The sequence below is a fragment of the Cygnus olor genome, chromosome 10 (genome assembly GCF_009769625.2).
Source record: "Cygnus olor isolate bCygOlo1 chromosome 10, bCygOlo1.pri.v2, whole genome shotgun sequence".
Classification (NCBI taxonomy): Eukaryota; Metazoa; Chordata; class Aves; order Anseriformes; family Anatidae; genus Cygnus; species Cygnus olor.
In genome coordinates this window covers 1759693-1779361 of record NC_049178.1, presented here as the reverse complement: position 1 = coordinate 1779361, position 19669 = coordinate 1759693, and the positions used below count along the sequence as shown (strand labels likewise).

Below are 19669 nucleotides of genomic sequence, written 5' to 3'. Positions count from 1 at the left end.
ACACAGGTTATTTTATACAGGTGAGACTTCAGTTGCAATGACATTTTTTTAAATTAAATTTCTATGTTTTCCTCTTCTAATTTAGAACAGAAGGAGTTTTCTGTAGCTTTCATAAAAAATACCAAATAAAAAATCAGAATTCAGACGTACCAGTATATATTCATGTCCATATTTGTGGCAAAAGTATAAGAAGAACTAAAAGTTCTCCTGCACTTATTTAAATATGTTATTTTAATTCAGCTTCTGAGGCATCACATTTGCAATATAATTTGGGTAAGTAAATAAATTAAACAAAAGTTTCTTGCTTTTAAGAACTGAATAAGCCCAAAACTTTCAGTGTTAACACCTACGTGATCTGGCAGCTGCAAAAGGACTCTGCTGTTTAATGAATGATTGAATCATAACTTATTTCCTTGCATTTTACAGGTAAATGATGCAATAGGATGTGAATGGCCATGGATCTATTTTGTTAGTCTTATCATCCTTGGCTCATTTTTCGTACTTAACCTGGTTCTTGGTGTACTTAGTGGGTAAGCAGCTGAGTTAACATTGTGTATGCTACTGCTACTTGTAAGATGGCCTCTGCATTTACTCAAGCTTCTCAGCAATGGCTTTTTTGCATGCACTTGAGATTCTTATGTCATCCTACCAGTGTTTGCTCTTTTGACTGAAGTGTGTGATCCTAGTGCCTGTATCTGTCTGACATCACGTTCACCATGCTTGCCAAAAATATTCTTTAGATGAGGCACCGATCTTCTCATTCTCTAATATTTCAGCAGGGAGAAACATTTTTCACACAGAGATGGGTGGCACTTGTACAAACGTTTTCCCCTGTAATTATAGACAAGTGTCTCTCTGGAAAATAATTTTTTTTTTCAGTTCAAATAGTTCCAAGTGTCTCTCTTGAAAATCTTTTTTTTTTTTTTTTTTTTTTTTAAATTCAAATAGCTATAAAGTAATTGGAGTGTTCTTTGCATTTACCAGTCATGTAGCAAATTTTATTTTAATGGGGTACTTGAAGATCTGTCTGATAGAAAGAGTATGACTAGTTTACTATGACACAAAATGTTTAATGCTTCTTGTATTGTTGAGGTGTGTACTGCTGTGACATCCCACAGCAGCAATCTGATATTTTTATCAATAATCAAATATAAATTTAATATGGTTGTCAGTGGGAGGTTGTCACAGCACTTTGTTGCTCTGTATACTCCAGACTCCAGCTAAGAACTAAGGTGTCCTCAGTTTTAGATGTGTAATGTGGTTTAAAACTGTAATTTATGACAACAGTTTGCAAAGTTTTCTTCGTACAAAGCCCCTGTTCTGAGGTTATATCTCTACTTCCTTTGCCATTTCCTGGCTTCCAACATACTTGAGCTTGGGAAACTCCAGTTCATGGTAAAGATATTTTTTCATAAAGAAAGAAAAGGTCCTTCTGGCATCTGAATCCAAATACAATTATAACACACATTATTTTTTATGTTAGCTACGAGTTACACAACAAATGATATTGTTCTGGCAGCCTTGGGCTAGCTGTGCCATCTTTTTTACCCAGCAGAAAAACGTGTCTTGCATTGAACACAGCCTTATAGTTGATGGTGTCATCAGACTGCTGAGTGTGTGCGCAGCCATGTTACAGCTTTGCTGTGCTGTACATTAGGTTTGAAAGGAATTATAGAATGCTATATATAGAATGTTCATGGAAATCAGGGAATCAGAAACAATTTCCAATTGGTAATGTGATAATTATGTTACTAGGGCATTTTTGTTTTAATGGTTTTACAATGTGTTTTTAAAAATCGTTTATCTGTGATAGATTACTGTTGCACACAGGAAACTGTGGAAAGCATGGTTTTTACCTTACTTTCAGAATCAATTTACAAAGCAGATGTTTAAAAGTAAAGAGGTAATGTGCTAAAAACACATTGCTGATTTTTTGATTTAATTTCTTCCTTCCAAGTCCCACCCTGTAATGGCTAACTTATGCTGTCATGTAGGCTTTGTTTTTTTCAGGGACAAATATGTAAACTGTTGCAAAACTAAGGGCCTAGCTTTTGCATCACAGCCACGCTGGTCAAATAAGAAAGAAAAGAACAGACAGAAGACTGAGAGTAGTTGCTGTATGATTTATTTCTCCGTTTGATACTGTTACCTAACTTTGCTGTGTGACCAGACTTCCCACTAAAGCCATTAGTGGATTAGGTTTCCACGGTTCCTTTCACTGTCCCTTAAGAAGGTCATAAGCAGAAATTAATTTTCTTCCTGTTGTGTGGAGGTGTGCTATGGGAACAGTTAATTATTATTTCCCTTTTCCCGTGCTTGACTCAAATGGATTGCTATTGGTTTCAGTTTTTTTTTTAACTTTTATAAAAATGAGTAGGGGAGAAAGTAATGCCAGATTTGGTGTGTTGATACACCTGTTCATTTCTTCCACTGAAGCCAAGGACATTCAGAGATCTACACAGCTAAGCTTTTTATTTGATTTAGTACATTTAAAATATTTTATAAGGCTTGCAACATTATGATATGTTAGCCTTTTTTTTTTTTTTTTAACTGCATGATTTGTATATTTAAATAAGGTAGTTTTTCAAAGCTAGTAAAAATTTGTTGGGTAAGTCAGATAAATCATTGTATTTTTTATTGTACCCCTCTGTAATTCTCTTATATTTGTGACTCAGATATCTTTAATATCTACTTTGTTGGCATCAGTGTTGGTACTCTTTCAGCAACTTTTCCTTTATTCTGTTGTAATGAGACAGCTTTGTTGAGGAAATTTTGCTGGAATATGAAGTTGTTCTATAGCCACTGTAACAATATGGAGGAAAAGGTATCCCCTTGTCCTTGGGTTCCATTCTGCAGACAAAAACTCACCACTGATTTCTTGATCCTTAGAGCTCTAATGCTCTTTAGAGTCCTTACCCACTTGCCTTTGATTTCCAGTGAACTTAACTGGCAGTGGTAAGTGTCACATGAGCTCACCTGAAATTTATAAATTCATTCATCCCTAAACTTATTTTCTGCCGGGGTGTCACTAACTGCAGCATCGCTTAAGAATTCAGAGTGCTTGATGGATTGCCTGTATCAATGTTTGCTCCAAACATGTGGAAGAGACATCCTAGCACTCCAGGAAATGATATAAATAGATGGAGATTTGTGATGTATGAATATCACCAATATTGACATTGAGAAGGGGAGGAGAAAGGAGAGGATATCTATTATACCAAACTGATACAAAAGTGAAGAAAATGTCCAGGCATACTTGTTTGAAACTCTGATAAAAGCTAGTGTGGAGCACTGTTACACTGATTTACTTTGATCGATGAATTCCTTTATACTTACATAGTAAATATTTTCCATGTATTTTCTATTTAGACATGCCTGTTTAAATCTTAGGGGCACTCTGTACATCCTTGGATGTATCTGTATTAATTAGCAGAAAGATATATATATATATATATATATATATATATATATATATTTCATCCTGAGCCAGGCCAGGCATTGAATGAGTAACACTTGCATTCTTTTTTTTTTTTTTAAGAGTTAGCTTTTATGTTTTATGTTCTTCAAACCATAGCATGAAACTTGTTCACTGGTAAATCTACAAACAAAACTAAATTTTACTAAACCAATCAGGGAATGCAAAAATTATGCCAACTGACTTGAAAAGCATGGCTTTGCATACAGATTTTGGAAGTGGAATCTGAATGCCTAATACAACTTTTCTGTATGAAAGTGTTAGTTCTTGTAATATCAACTTGTGCTGTGTCCATTTAAATTTGCTGGTTTGATCTGTTAGCGGTTTTAAAACATTCATTCACTCTCTTTGCATCCCTTTGTTACACTGTGACCACCTGCCCCTTTGTATTTCTCTACTGGCTCTTGTGCACTGCATGTTTGATGTATTTAGATACTGTACAAGTGGATGAGAATGATGATTTGGAAGATCTTTTATTTTACATCTAGCACTTTCTGAAGGTGAGTATTTACTGGTGATCCATGTCAATTTTGCGTGCTGAAGGTGATAATCATAAAAACTCAGTTTGTGCTTTTAATAGCAGATATGTAAATTAACAGAAATAATGTGTGTGTAGGAAATGTGGTAAATATTTTAATTTTTGGAAGGAAGCTGACTATAGAGATTTTTTTCTAAATAGTCAATTGAATAACAAGGATGGAGAGATTTCATAGGCTTAGTTATACAATTGTTTTTGGTAGTTTTGTCTTTTTCAAAATACTGCCTTTTTCATACTCTGTATCGGACGAGTGCTCTAGAAATGCTTTTGAAGACAGCTATAGAAGTGGCTCTAGGAAAGGGTTCTAGTGCTGGCTCCTGGTGCAACATCAGCAGAGGGCTCTGAAGAAGACTAGCTCTGGCCTGAGAACAGACTTGACAGACAGCTCCTCCCTAAACACACAAGAAAAACTGGTGGTGGTAGATCCGGCTCCTGAAAGGTATCTGGAAATGTTTGGAAGTGTGATTCAGAATGTGGGCATGTTGGGAATTCCTTCCAGCGTGGTGAATTTAGCTAGGGGAATCTAGGTGGCCACCTCGAACCTTTACCTGATCTTTCACAATAAGGCTGCAAGATTGAATTCATATAGTATTTGGAATACAGATCAAAATGCTTGTTGCAGCTCTGAAAAGCTGCAAATAAATGCATTCTTCAGATAGCTTTTAATTTTCTTTCTCATTGGCTGGTCTGCGTTTTGCCAGTTCACATTAGAAATTTAAGGCTGCAATGTAGTTGCAAGTAATTGTTTTAGCAATTAGAAATCACAGGGTTGTCATGACACAATTGCACTCTATTTTGATTGCTGTGTGTTCTGAGCTAGCAGCATGGAGGTGTTTCGGTCTGCAAGAGATACCAGAGCACACTTCTTTTTTTTCCTTTGTAAAGATCCCTCTGGTTATGATCCAAGGACTGGGCAGTGCAGCTTTAGGGCAACTTGACACTTGATGAGATAGCACAGAAATTGCAACTGAGGAGCTGCTCAGCAATTCGAGTTCTGTAAAGGGTGATGGACTGCTTCAGGAGCCTGCTTTTATGTGTAGCTTTGTTATACACGGTGTGTATATCAGGCATAAACAGGACCTGTGTTCTCCGAACTCATGAAATACCAGACAGAAACTGGGACCTGAGAGCAGGCCTCCAAATATTCCAGGATAAAAGACCAGAGTGTGTCATGACCATCACTGCAAGAGACAGAAAGCTGAAACTAGAAAGTTAAGTTAGACATTATAAAGTTAGAGGTTACCTTTAAAAAGTAAGGGGCAGAAATTGAGAGATACTCATCAGCCCTGAAAGTATGTTTAAAAGTGTGCTGAAAGTTAAAATAAATATGCCAGTATTTCAGCATGCATCCAACTGTTTTACTATGAACAGAGAAAATAATAAATGATAAAACTTCGTAACTTATTTATCAAGAGTCATGGCTTTTAATGATGCATGATAATCTATTCCTTGAGATATTCCTTATCATTCGGGGATGGTTTCTGCTGACGGCATCTTCTGCTCAAGGCATTAGTATTTCATTGGGTAGCCATGGGAACAAATAAGACCTTTCAACCACACTTTAATAAATCTCTCTGAGTTGAACTTATTGCTTTCCTAAAGGACACCAAAGCATAAGCTTTGACATGTCCTTATATACATCCTCCTACATGTAAGTCTTGCAGGTTACTAAGAGAATGTTTTTTTTTTTTTTTTACATTTCTTTCCCACAGTATTATTTGCAATGTATGTAGTGATTCTAAAAGCTAAGGGCACATACTTATACATGCTAATCTCACTGGTAATATCTGTCAATTCATATAATACAAAATATGTTCACACAGAGAAGCTTATACACCTAAGAACTGTTGTCTACAGTATAGATGGAAAAAAAAAAAGTAGAAGATGAAATTTGAATAATGATGCACAAAATAGAAAACAGCAGTGAACTGTCATCCATAGTCTTTCAGCAAAAGGGAAATGAACTGGTTTTGATAGCATTCTTTTTCACATCAGAGGGAAAGCTTCATAGAAAAAGGAGACGTGCAGATAAAAATTTAACTCCCTCACACAATATACATTAATAAAGAGGAAAGGAACTTCAGCTCCAGATCTCAGCAGGTTGCTTTTGATTGCTGTGTGGCTAGTAAAAATAAAACTCAAATACACAAATAAATACATTTAAAAAAAATCAAAAGGAAAAGGGAATATCCTTGGTTGATCAACTGAATATACTAACAATAATTAGAAAATTCTTTCAGCTATATACAGTGGTAACTCTAACCAACTTCTTTAAACAGAGACCAATAAAAAACTATGGAGTAATCCAGTATCCTTTAATAAAAGAGCATGAATGGGAGTGATTTTATTTCCATCTTGTTAGAACTCATCACACTGTCTTATTAGGTATTGGTCCTGTGAAATGAGCTCCTGGCAGTTAACAAACCATTATCAGTTTCAAAAACTTTGACAATGCTCATCATGATGGTAGGGTGAACACACTATGGGGAATAGTCCTACCCTCACTGCTGCCAGTTCTTCCTCTAAAAAATCCAGCACTGTGAGCCAAACAAGTCTTTACTCAGGACAGAATGAGCCAATCTTAAAGTGCAAATATAATTAGTCTGAAAAATCCAATCTCAGTTTTGTTGGTCCATTACCACCTCTATCAAATTGTTCCCAACCTTGCTGTTCCCACAGCTGATTCCGTCACCTTCATGTGCACTCTTTGGCATAATAATGCTATCCAGGCCCTGACACAGTGTAAATAGACATTTTGCTGTTGAGTGTGCATTTTCTCAATTGTTGGCCAGCTATACAGAAAAAACTATAGCTAGGCATTAATAGTTTGCATTTCCACATCAATTATTGTTCAAGCAAAATTCCTGATATATATTATATATTTGTTTTTATTTCTGCAGAAATAATTCTGCAGTTTTCAGCGTATGAGTTATTATTTCTAACAGAAGGAGTAATAATATAAAAAAAATCTTGACTAATTAAAGATGTGATGTCACACACCTTTTTTTATATCTCGTTACATCTGGTTACCCAATAGGCCTGGCTGTGAGCTGTTGTCCATGATTACCAGTACAGTTTAAGCAGTTTGAGTGTCCTGATTTGAATCTGCTAATTTGTTGGTTGGTATGGTTACCGCTGCGTGAAACCTCTGCTGTGGCCAACACTGTACTCCTGTGAGCACGTTTTTGCTATTGCATGACTCTTCTCCGTGAACAAACAAGAGTCTGTCATGTCTGGGTGACAGCTCTACATATGGCATTCACGTAGTGCTTTCCACATACTGGACCCCGTGCGCAGTACGTTACATACAGGAGATGAATTCTTGCTCTCATTCTGTCTGCAGAGACTTGCAGTGACACAAAAGGTCTGTAATATGGCCAGCCAAGAATTAGTCCTGGTTTACGCTTAGGTGGAAGGCAATTGTTTGTTTCCTATCATCACTGTCTAAGTGATGGACAGGAGATAGAGCAGCACTCCTGTTGCCAGATTTTCATTTCATATACACTGGTGTGGCAAATCAGAGTAGCTTGTTGTGATTTTTCAGTTTACAACAACTTGGGTGGACTGATTTAAATCACATTTTAGCGGAGAGACCCTTATGAATGAGAGCATAACTCTGAATGCAATTTTTGTCAGGTTAGTCAAAGAACAACAACAACAAAACAAAGCTAATTACCCTTTCAAATACCAGATCCAGGTCATTTTTATCAAATCAGAATGAAATATTTTGAAAGTAGCCCTTAGCAAAGGCATTTGTGAAACCAAACATTTACATATTTGTAAATAAATAAAGTCCAATTACCACAATTAATGTACAGCTTCCTACGCCTGTCAGCATCGTAGGCTTCTGGACTAAGTTCTGGCTTGAACACAGTGAGGGAGGCCAGTTCAGGCCATTAGTCTAATGACAGTTAGACTAATGATGCCGACATATCCAAAAGCTTTTTTTTTCTGCCCTGGACCTAGCCTACACTCTTCATAGCCATTAAATGCTACACAAGCAGCTGTCTTATTCCTCCTTCCAGGAGAACAGCCAATGCCTACATACCTGTCTATACAGCCAAATATCTTGTTGTCTAAATGTCTTTGTCCGCAGTTTTAAAGAGCCAACATCTCTCCTTCACCTCACCCCTATCAACTTTTTCAATTAACTTCTTGTTTCTTGGAAAAAAAGTACTTTTGCTGTGCTAACAGATTACTAATTACACTTCTAATTCCATCTAATTCCACTCTTATACGTGGCATTTCAGTAAAAGGAATGTGTACATACATTCATATGAGGGATGTCACTTCATTGTGGCTGTAATTCAAAAAAATACCATAGATCCAGATTCCTCCCTCCCCTGAAGAAAATGCAGTCTTCTCAGGTGTGTTATATTTCCTTACAAGCAGTCAGTTTTTTTAAATAAAATGAAATCTTTTAAACATTATGGAAATTAAGTACCACTGCATCTCCCCCTACTGATAAATTGCTGCAGCATTTAACCAAGACAATGTCTGGCTTCTGTGCTGTATTGAAGGGAAAGGTCATAGTTAGCTGTGTGTATAAAAACTGTGTTTAATTCTCTGCATGAAGCTATTTTAATATAAAGTCAAAGTTAAAAGGTGGTTCAGTCATGGGTGAAGTACTGTTTGAAGTTGCAATCTTGCCAACTGTTTCATTTTAAAATGACTTCTGTCTCTTCATATAATAGCAGCAGCTTTCATTTTACTTTACCCACACAGATCACAAATCCTTCACTCTAATAAAAAACACCCAAAAGACTTAATTGAACAAAACAAGAGTACTTAGTAAAAGCTAACAAAGGTTATTACTTCTGATTTCATATTATGCTACGGTAGCTCTTCTTTCCAAGTATACTGCCTATGAAATGAGTCATGAATATGGTGCCCTAGTCAGATGTAAAGGACAGCCTCTTTGAGATAAGCCTAAACCCAGTCTTCCATATACAAAAAAAAATAAAAAATCTTATAGGCTTTTGACATCTTCCGCCAAAACAATGAAATCTGTTTGTTTTTATTTTTTAAATAAAGCGGTTATCCTTCATAGAGCTGCTAGGTGCTGTCACTTTCACAAGCATTTTTGCGAAGAGAGGGGTTTTTGAAGGACCTTTTCCATGGATGTTAGATGAAGGATAGCAAATGCAAAGCAAGCACTGGCATTCTTCAGCTTCATTAAGGTGCCATCAGATAGAACAAGATGATCTTCTACACATGCCAAATGTAATTTTTGTTGAATTAAGACCTAAACTGTAAAAGGTGTAGTGTCTGCCTCATAGATTTTGCATCTGAAAGTCTTTCAGCTTCTGCAACATAACATAAAAAAAAAAAAAAAATCTGAACGATTGCTTGTAAAGAGCTTAACTTAAAATTACTAATGGCAAAGCAGAAAGTTAGTATTTAGAAGACATTTGAAGACTGTAAATAAAATAGTGACAAAACCAGATTATATGTTTGCAATTCCAGATAAGTAATGTCTGTCACTGAACTGAAACGTTGAAAAAATAGGAGACTACTATTTTACTATATTTTATTCTCAGAGAACCGTAATACCGATAATTGTAATCACCTTGTTAAAATATTTTGCAAGTCTTACCTGTTTGAATCTGGGAACTTCCTAATATATTTTTCTATTTGAAAGAAGATACCTTCAGTGCTTTAATAAATTTCCCCTTGAGAGTATGTTAATTAGGGGAAATTTTAAAGTAAAAGTTCACAAAAAATAAAGGGGTTGCAAATCCATGGTATTCGGAATTACTGTAGCCATTTCCTAGGTTTAATTTCAGCCCCGTTGTAATACAACAGTCTAGGAGAAGCTTAATTTTAAATACTGAATCAGTACATAGTTACAATACAGTTCAAAAGATGGTTGCCTACCCCAATCATACACATCGATCCTCAGATAAATCAGAAAATGTATGATCCCTCTAGCAAAGGGAGTTATGCATTTGGAGCCTTTGTTACTGTGCTGAGTGTTTTAACAATGTCAGTATATGAAATGTCACGGTGCAAGAACTTACGTGATAGTTGTCTTGAGAAATACATAATTGAGGGAATCATGGATTTGTGGGGTAGTTCAGGTTGGAAAAGACCTCAGGGTCATTTTATGCACCCTCCTTCTCAAAAAGTGTTGCTTAATTATATTAAAGATCATTCCATGATAATGTAGGGAATTAGTCAAATCACCAAGTTAAACTAACAGAGTCAAATACATTATGTATCTTGAGATGGGGGAACCAGGCAGAAGATTCAGTTTATGTAAAAGGATGCATGATCTGTAAGGACACGATTTCTAGATTTTATTATCTGAGAGCAAAAGGGCAAAACATCCAAATCTCAAACAGCAGAGGTGTCTGTGCCTGGTATAATTAAGAGGAAGCTTGTTAGTGAAATTTTCTGAACCATACACAGAAATAAGTATGTTTAGACATGGCCAATGAGCCATGGCTGGAAGAAGGAGGAGGTATTTTAAGATGGCATTTCTTTTTCGCTGAAAGTAACTAAGTTCTCTGATATTATTTTATTAGTGCCAGTCAGACTTTAAACCTCTTTGTAGGAGTGCATAACCATGTGGTGGCATATAGACTGTATGTGAAGGTTTAAGAATATTGCTTAATTTTTAGTTAAATTAAAACAGCTCTGAAAGTTTTGATGTTGTTTTACAGGGATTTGCCGTGACTTCTTTGTATCACTGTCTCATTTTCAAAGAAGCTCTCAAATCTTCTGTGTTGTTGATTTAGTTCATTTTCTATGTCGGTATGTTATTCTGCAATGTCAAGACCTAAGTCAAAATACCTGGCAGTTTGACAATCAGTATTTTTTTTATTTTTTGCTTTGTCTGAATTTGATAGAGAATTTTCCAAGGAAAGAGAAAAAGCCAAGGCCCGAGGAGACTTTCAGAAGCTACGTGAAAAGCAACAGCTCGAAGAAGATCTGAAGGGGTATTTAGACTGGATTACACAGGCAGAAGACATTGACCCTGAGAATGATGAAGAGGTTGATGAAGAAGGCAAACGGAACAGTACGTGTTCTTTACTTAGTGCTACTTCCGTGTGGGACAGTTTGATTGCTTTTAGTGAGTTACAATGGGGAGAATGCAGCCTATGTAGTGGTGTTGTCTGTTTTTCAGTTTGCAAAAGGATTTGTTAGCAGAACAATCATGTCTACTAATATATTGGCACATGAAGTTATGGAAGATAATTTAGAATTTTACAGCAAATGTTTGCTCTGACCTGTCCACATACAAATCATTGCCTGCACTCAATCACTACTGAGATTTAAAAACTTTGTTTTATTTCTGTTCTGTGAAAAGTTAGTGCATACATGCCCCTAGGTGTTGTCATAAATCCTTGGTCAAGAAGAATACATGCTTACCTGTAGGTGCATGCATAGAAATCATAGCTCACAGCCAGAACTACAGTAAAGAAATAACCTTGTGTTAATAGGACTTTTTTGAGGTTTGAAGTAAGAATGTCAAAAAATAGTAAAAGTTACATAGTTTGATACTGAGGTATTTGTTTTTAAACTTAGCTCTGTAATGCATGTGGATAAGCTTTTGAAAATTTTTTATTTTTAAGAAATGTACCAGTCCTTTTGTTTGCAATAAAAGCAGGGTATGAATCTGCATTGCTGATGGGAAGGAAATAAGATGATTTTATGAGAAGCTGGGAAGCAACTTGTGGGATGATGATGTCAGTATCGCCCTAAAAGGAGTAACTTATAGCTATATAAAAATCCGTAGCACAAGCAGAGTTTGATCTAGAGCAGAGCAAAAAAGCCAAAGATTTAATAGAGTTCACTGTGTTTGGTGATAGCTAATAATTTTGTGTGGAAGATACACATAAGTTATGGGTTTGTGAATGAGTATAAAATTCTAAAGCTGAGAAGTAAAAGATTGCACGTTCTACAGAGTAAAATCCAGTGTACAAGGCTGTCATGCAGGGTTGTGGGTGATGCCAGATATGCACAACTGTGATGGACTTGGTTGTGAAGTCTGCAGATGAAATCTCAGGAATTTTTTGCATCATGTTCAAATTGCCTGTTCATTAATTTGCTGTGAAGAACCCTTTGCCCCATCATTCCTTAAACAGCTTCTAGATCGTATAGGTCTGTCATAAATCAAAAATACCTGTTTCCTTACTTGTTGGGTTTGAGAGAGCTTTTTGACTTAGACATAGTTCTAGGACAAATTAAGAGTTGGAGGAGACTTCCAGAGTAACAACAGGATAGGGAATGTAATTAAAAGAACTGTAAAATGAATCTCAAGAATTGAATTTCAGATAGTTGCTTCTATTTTAAATATACAGTATCAGAGCTAACTTATTAACATGAGAAATACCAAAGAAGAGTAGAAACTCCTTTATCAGTGTCATAAAACTACTGAATACTTAATGTGTGTTTTATCTTCAAAGCCCTAATACATTGACTGTCAGCTGGTCATAATACCCTTACAATGCAAATATTTGCAGTTTTCCTTTGACTTCAGAGAAAAACAGTTGAAATGGAGATTTAATAAGTGAATGAGTTTACTGCAGTCTCATCAATATAGCATTGCTTTTCAATTAATAATGTTTCCTTTGCAGGTGGTCAGCTTTTGTATACCTAGTGGTATCTCTTTAGTCCTGTCAGCTTAATTTCTGCTACTGTAGCAAGAGAGAGCATAGGAAAAGCTCGCAGACCTGATGCGATTCCTACTTCTGCAGCTCTGCTAGCATTGTAGAATGAAGTGAACTAAGAAATCAGGATGGTGATGGCATCAGTATACTAGGCCCTTAGCTGTGGCTGAGATCTTGGTCATCTTCTTCTGGCAAGATACCTGTCTTAGCATCGTTTTTCCTCCACAAAGCAGACATGGTGCATGCAATCACCTGGAATGGTCTTTAAGTTGTATATTCCAGGCATCTTGCAAAAATCACTTCTGGTTTGTCTGAGTCATAAAAGGTTCACAAAACGCTTTGCACAAGCTCACTGGTTTGTTTCACAGTAAACTATTAACCTGCCAGCATTCTTTTGGCACTGAGCATGCCGTATGTGGACGTTGAGTGGAAATATCCAGCAAACGGACAATCTCCTAGCACTCTTCTGGGTTTGTGCATGTGCTTAAATATGTGGCAGTGTCATTCATTTTTAGTATCATCTGCAACAGGGTGTGAAGGATGAAGGTTTGCTCAATCACTCCACCTTCTTGCATTTAAGATGTGTTCTGCTGCACATCCCGTTGCATGGGAAGGTGCGATGAGAGAGGGCACGAGCTGTCTATCCACTTACTCCAGAGAAAGCTGTTGGGTTAGGAGCATAATTATGATGATGAACTACTTCTTTGAGAGTCAGGTGAAATTTAGCTAGCTATCACCAGGTTAATAATCTTGAGTAGTAAGCTTGGGAAATGATTTTAGTCCAAATGATTTCTAGAGCTATCTTTGGAGCAGGTGGTAGAGCTGGGCCCCAAGATGGATAGAATAAGCATTTGCAAGCTGCTAAACAGCTGTGGCCCTACTTCAAATGGCTAAGCGTCTGGACAGTCATGACTGCCACTGAGGAGGATGGTGATGGAAGATCACCATGATGCTCTTCAACGATGTGGTAGAGCTTTGGGTTTAGGATATGGGAGATCTCTTCTCGCCATGACAGGAAAAGGTACTGATCTCAAAGGCAGTTAAAATCAGTGATTATTGGCTTCTTGTATGGTCGTTAAAAAATGTAGTTTAGGTTTCTGAGACCACAGCATTTTAAAAGTTCTAACCAGATAACTGAATTTTCACTGAATTATTTATATATGAAACCTGTGTATTTGTGCATTTTTGTTGCAGATAGTGGGCAGGTATTCAGTGTTGTTGAGTAATGTACAACCTTTTAACTACTAGAATTGCCAGTATGTTTCTAGTAAATGTTAAAAGCTTTCATCTTTATTTTGAACCAACAGCTAGTTACCCTGAAATCAATGAAAACAAACAAAACAAACAAAAAACAACAACAACAACAACAAAAACCACCACCCTTTGTCTTCAAAGGAGTGTGAATTTAGCTCAAAATGCAAAAATCCAAGTGACAGGTGAGGGCTGTAGCTCTGATAAATTATGCAGTCGGTAATTTCAATTTGTTTTGCCTAACGTTGCTTGTGTTGTGTATCTGGACACGTTTTTATTTATTTATTTATTTTTTGCGTTGCAACTGCTGCCATCTACTGTGTAAATGTTGGGATTACATGTATTTAACACGAAGGGGTTACATTGGCTGACTTAATGGAAGAAAAGAAGAAAAGCAGACTTAGTTGCTTTGGCCGTTCTTCCAATAAACATGGTAAAACATGGTCTGATTTGCAGTTGAACTTTCTTTTATGTCAATACTGCATTTGATGCGTTAGCCTTTGAAGCACATATTGTATGCTTTTTCTATAACAAAGGTGTATACATCTAGCATGTAGACACCCATGCATGCGGTTCTGCTGTTTTAAGTGCATGTTTCAAATAGACTGGTGCTGCAGTGCTCTGCCTTCTTAAAGCATAGTTTTTAATCCAGTTAGATTTTGACTGAAGTGTCTTTAAATGTTGTTTAAGCATAGGTTTTCTTTTTTAAAGTTACAAGATACAAAATATATTTTAAATTCAGGTGTGAAGAAATCCATCAAAGTATGTCACAAGCTTTATACTGGATCATATTGCAAGTTTAGAACAGCATGGTTCTAATATTATATTCTAATATTACTATAAATATTAAATATAATATTTATATTTTTGATTACATTTTAAATGCAGGACATAACAACAAAAAACCCCACGCTTTTACTGTATCTGTTCTTGCTATTGATAGTTTTGTTTTGGTAATTTTCTTTTTTCAATTTCTCTTCCACTCCCACTGGAGATGCAGAAGGGTTTTAGTGTGATGGGCATTTTCAAATCTGCACTCTTTTAATACTGGCAGATGTGTTGATTTGACATTATCACAATGGTAGCAATTAGGAGATCTGTTTTTAATCCTACATACGACAAAGTTATTGGAGCAACTGACTTCCTTGCTGTCATGAGGCAGTCACTGTTGTGGCTCAGCCAAAGGCTGGCAAATATGATGCAGTTACTTCAAAGAATGCAGAATATTATTTTGCTAGGACTTTATGGACTCATTTTTACAAATATTAAAAAAATTATTTTAAAAATTAAAAAATTATTTATGTAGCTATTACATACATTGTAATACTGATTATTTCACTGTCCTTCCACTGCCAGGCAACCAACCACATTCAAACTTATCTTTAGTTTCTGAGGGCTGCCAATAAAAAAAAAAACATGAGAATGAACGTTGATAGTATCAAAACTAAATCTGCACTATGTAAGCAGGTACCTCAGTATCACGTAGAACATATTCCAGGCAGCCCCTCCATAAACAGAATTTGTTCTGAGGGGCTTCACAGTCAGATTTCCTCCTGATCTGTTTTCTGGACATAGAGGAGATTTAGGGAAATTTGTGATGAATTTGCAATGATAGTGTTGCCGCTTTTTTTTTTCTTTTTTTTTTTTTGGTTGTTAGACTGTTTTCCTATCTGACTACCTCAAATATTTGGCATAAAGAATTGAGAAAATCTCTGTACTGATTTGAGAAAGAATTAGGACAATTCTGAAGCTTATGGAACTGGTTGTTTATTAGTAGCAGACACAAGAAGAGCATTTTACAAGGTTCGCTCTAAAATGTTGCCAGTATCATACCATGTTTAGTAATTGTATGATTCTCACCAGTAGCTATTTCTGGTTATTGTACTCTAGCTGTACAGATCACTGTGCTTCTGCAGGTTTTTCCTTCAGCATGTGTAACCAGAAAGCTACCCCCAGGTATTCACTGTGGAAGTGAGATCAGCCAGTGGATCGATAATGCATAGCTGAATGAACCAGAGTAAAATAAAATTTATATACCTTCTATAGGAAAGAAATTGCCACAATAATATGTGCCACCACTGTTCAATACTGTAGGCTGTAATTTAGCCTGCTTCTGGATTCCATGTTAACACTAGATTGTTGCATAGCAGGATTATTGGAATTTATTTCTTCCAACTCCAGCTGGCTGGGACACATCAATGCTGATGGACACCAGCTCCCTCTTAGTTATGCATGGTTTTGTCCTGGAGTGGGGTTTGAAATTCCTGCTCCAAAAATCTGAAGACTGTTTAGAGTAAAGAGCCAGCATTGTATCACAAGGAAAAACAAACAATAATAATAATTAAAAAACAAACCATGTTCTTATTCTCATAAATAAAATGCAGTAGCTGATGTTGTCGACCTAATTTCTGTACCCTCAGGAAGGTATCAAGCTGCATGCCGTATGGGTAGTTACAATGCCTAATGCAAGCATTCTGTCCTTTGAAACCAATTCCCATAATTTGGAGAGAGCTGATACTATCTAGAAATCTAGATAAACTTTCCAGAACACCAGTAAAATGAGGACAAAAGATGAATAAAGAACAGAGAAAATTCGGTATATTCCCTTGAATACTGAAGTATGGGTTTTAAGACCTCAAAGCTGGCCTTCTGTGTGCTGTACTTTGCCCAGCCAACACCACCTTACTAAGCTGTCCTCGTGAAACTGGGTCTTCTCAAGACTTGCCAAGTTGCTTGCATTAGTTAGAGTTGATGTGGTCATGCAGCGCTCTTGCTGTTTTCTTCCAGCTAGATTTAAAGACTTACTAGCATTGTTGGAGCTAGACTTCCACACTCTGCCTTTCTCAGTGCTTCTGTCAAGTTTTTCTGTTGGTGTACAAATAACATATAATGATAGATGTGTTTCTAATTTAAACTGAACTGCCATGGTTCTTTTTTTCCTCTCCTATTTTGTTAACAAAGCACCTGCAAGTCACTAATGGAGCTAGAGCAGCAGCCCTGTTTGAAATAGGGGATGACATCCCGGCTGTACTCAATAATTAGTGGAACTGACTTTGGCTTCAACAGGGACAAAGATTTTTTTCCTTGATATTTTGCTTTTCTTAATGCAGTCATGTTCAGAAAGGGCAGATAATTCTAACTGAGCATTAACTCACCAAGTCTGGGTAGACTTAAATAAAAATTACATTACTTTACGCTTAAAAAATTATTTGACATATATTAAAACAAAATAGCATTTGTGTGACACGGAGTGACAATTTGAGGAACAAGATTCTAGGTACTGCTTTGGGATGGTATATTTGATGCACAAGTATGAGGGATGTTGCACATGTTGTGCATGTGGGACGTTCTGCAAAAGTGGTCCTAGCTCTGCTTTTATGTAACAGCTCTTAATAACAGCGTATGAAACAAGCCTTCTGAACTCCTATGTTTGTGGTTACCCATAACAAATGCTAAAATGTTCATCACTAGGTGGCTATCATGTTGTGTTTCCTAACAGCAAGCTACCACCCAGCAAAGAATAACCATTTCAGTTCCTTACCAGACAGAGAAACTCATTGTATTTATTGCAAAATAAAGCTAGCATTTCTTCTTTCTTCTGAAGATCTGAGACAGTGCCTGAAACAGTTTTTTCATTTTTTTTCCTTAGCCCTTGAAAATATTAATTATGGAATTTGGATGTCATCAAAGACTACATGCTTTAATTTTGAACAAAAATCCTTTTTAACTCTGTAAGCTGTGAAGTTCACATGAGACTAGCAGTATTCATTTTCTAAAACTTCAATGATATTAGATTATATTATGATATTAGAACAGAGGCACTTGCAGGTGCTAACCAGGGATTTTTCATATATAAAATACTTTAAGATTTAAAAAGAATAATCAAAACAGAAGGATCTTGGGAAAGAATGTTTTGCTGTGCTTACTGCCTGGAGTGTCTTGTTTTATTCAAAGACCCGCATGGACAGTTTGGATCTTTCTATGCTATGCCAAGTGTGTGTTTAACGTTTCATGTAATGGTAACTTACATTTGTGGGGACAGATTCTCAGCTTTTGCAAAGGCTTGCTGAGCATCTAGTCTGCACAGAGCTGCCAGTCTCTCAAGTATGGAATTGGTGGGCATGTAAACCAAACTACCATTAATCCCTTGCAAGTATCTCTAGGTCAGTATTGAGGCAATACAGTGGCTATGCAGAGAAGCTGTTACTAACAGTTCTCATTTTGTACCTGATCAGTAGACAAAACAGAATTTTAGTGCCTAGTTCTCGCTCACATTAACATGAATAATTAAGCCCACTTTAAGCTTCCTTTAGGCAACAAAATAGTGAGAGATCCCTAATAGAAATGGGCATTGTAGTCCTTCTGCCTTCATTAATCTCAGTCCACAGATATGGGCTTAAAAAAATATATATATATATATAATATATATATATCGGACATTTGGATATGTGTTGATCCAAAAAGCAACAAACCATCAGGAGGTACAACCCAGAATACCCTTAAGATACTCTATTTTGCTTTTTTTTTTTTTCCTTGCTATTCTACAGTTATTTCTGTGTATCTTTCACCTTCTGTTTTTTTTTTTTCCTACTTTATATGATATTTCTTCTATATAAACCAGCAAAATTAATTTGACACTTTTCTTGTTCCTGAAGTTTTCCTTTAATGCTTCCTTTGCAGCTGTGGAAGTAGTGTTCTCTCCTAGGATGTACTGAGCACTTTGATTGTTCATCCTTTCCTAACACCTATCAATATATGTTGTCTTCTCTCTATCTCAGTTGATTTGGAGGTAACTGGTGATGATGAATTGACAAATGAGTTTAGTCTAATAAATCATTAGCTAGAGTTGCTAACTATGATCCCTACTTGAGCAAGGAGTTCGACCAGATAACCTCCAGATAACCTGCTTTTTATTAGTAGTAGTCCTCTCCATCCATTGTAGTTCCCATTCTGCCATTCCCAGTGCTCCTTCCAGTCTGCTCATATGATATTTGCAGGCACAATTACTTTCTAGTGTCTTGCCTTTGTAATTTGATAATGGAAGTGAAAGCATAGAGTGGTCAGTGTGATTGGAATGTGATAGCCCCAGTTTTGAGAGGAACTTCGGTATTTCTTGGGATTAGCAAGCATGTTTGAATTAAACTGATGATTACCTCCAAGGTAGTAACAGAACCCTTCAAAGGTCACAGAATCTAGCATTCGTTTATTAGGAGAAACATGCTCTTTGTTGCAAAATCTCCCTACAGTGTATTCTGTGGTGCATTTTCTGCAGTTATGACGAATCACTGAAATGAAACAAAAAAGTTATAATATACCCTGGAATTCTGTGTGCTTTGTTTTGTTATAAGAGGAGGACTGTTGGAAGTGTTGGACTTCATCTACTATTCCTCAGACCTTCCAAGCTCTCATTAGATCTGCAGAGCAGAGGCATTCTTGTAACAGAACAGATCAGATTCTGTGTAACGCCTTGCTTGGCTAGTACTCTAAAACAATTGCTGTCTCCTAACAGCAAGTATGCCCACCAGTGAAACTGAATCAGTGAACACAGAGAACGTGAGTGGAGAAGGAGAGAACCCAGCATGCTGTGGGAGTTTATGGTGAGTACACACAGACTGTTTCAGGTTCCCTCCTGTTGTGGTTTAACCCAGCAGGCACCACGCAACTGCTTGCTCACTCCCCCCGTGGTGGGATGGGGAAGAGAATTAAAAAAGGTGAAAGCGCGAGAACTTGTGGGTTGATATAAAGGCAGTTTAATAAGAAAGAAAGACGAAGGTCAGCTCCCACCAGGTT

At 36.6% G+C, this 19669-nt stretch overlaps 1 protein-coding gene across 19 annotated transcripts in view; it reads left to right on the top strand.

The window, feature by feature from the left end:
* Positions 1 to 19669, top strand: part of CACNA1D (calcium voltage-gated channel subunit alpha1 D) — a 188890-nt gene that overhangs the window by 88452 nt on the left and 80769 nt on the right. For 15 of the 19 annotated variants that reach the window (XM_040568759.1, XM_040568772.1, XM_040568770.1 and 12 more), the window contains exons 8-10: positions 427 to 530; positions 10865 to 11034; positions 19389 to 19476. In XM_040568759.1, the coding sequence (XP_040424693.1) occupies positions 427 to 530; positions 10865 to 11034; positions 19389 to 19476 (362 nt within the window). The remainder of the gene's footprint in view (positions 1 to 426; positions 531 to 10864; positions 11035 to 19388; positions 19477 to 19669) is intronic. The other 4 variants (XM_040568776.1, XM_040568775.1, XM_040568762.1 and 1 more) reach the window with 1 other exon arrangement.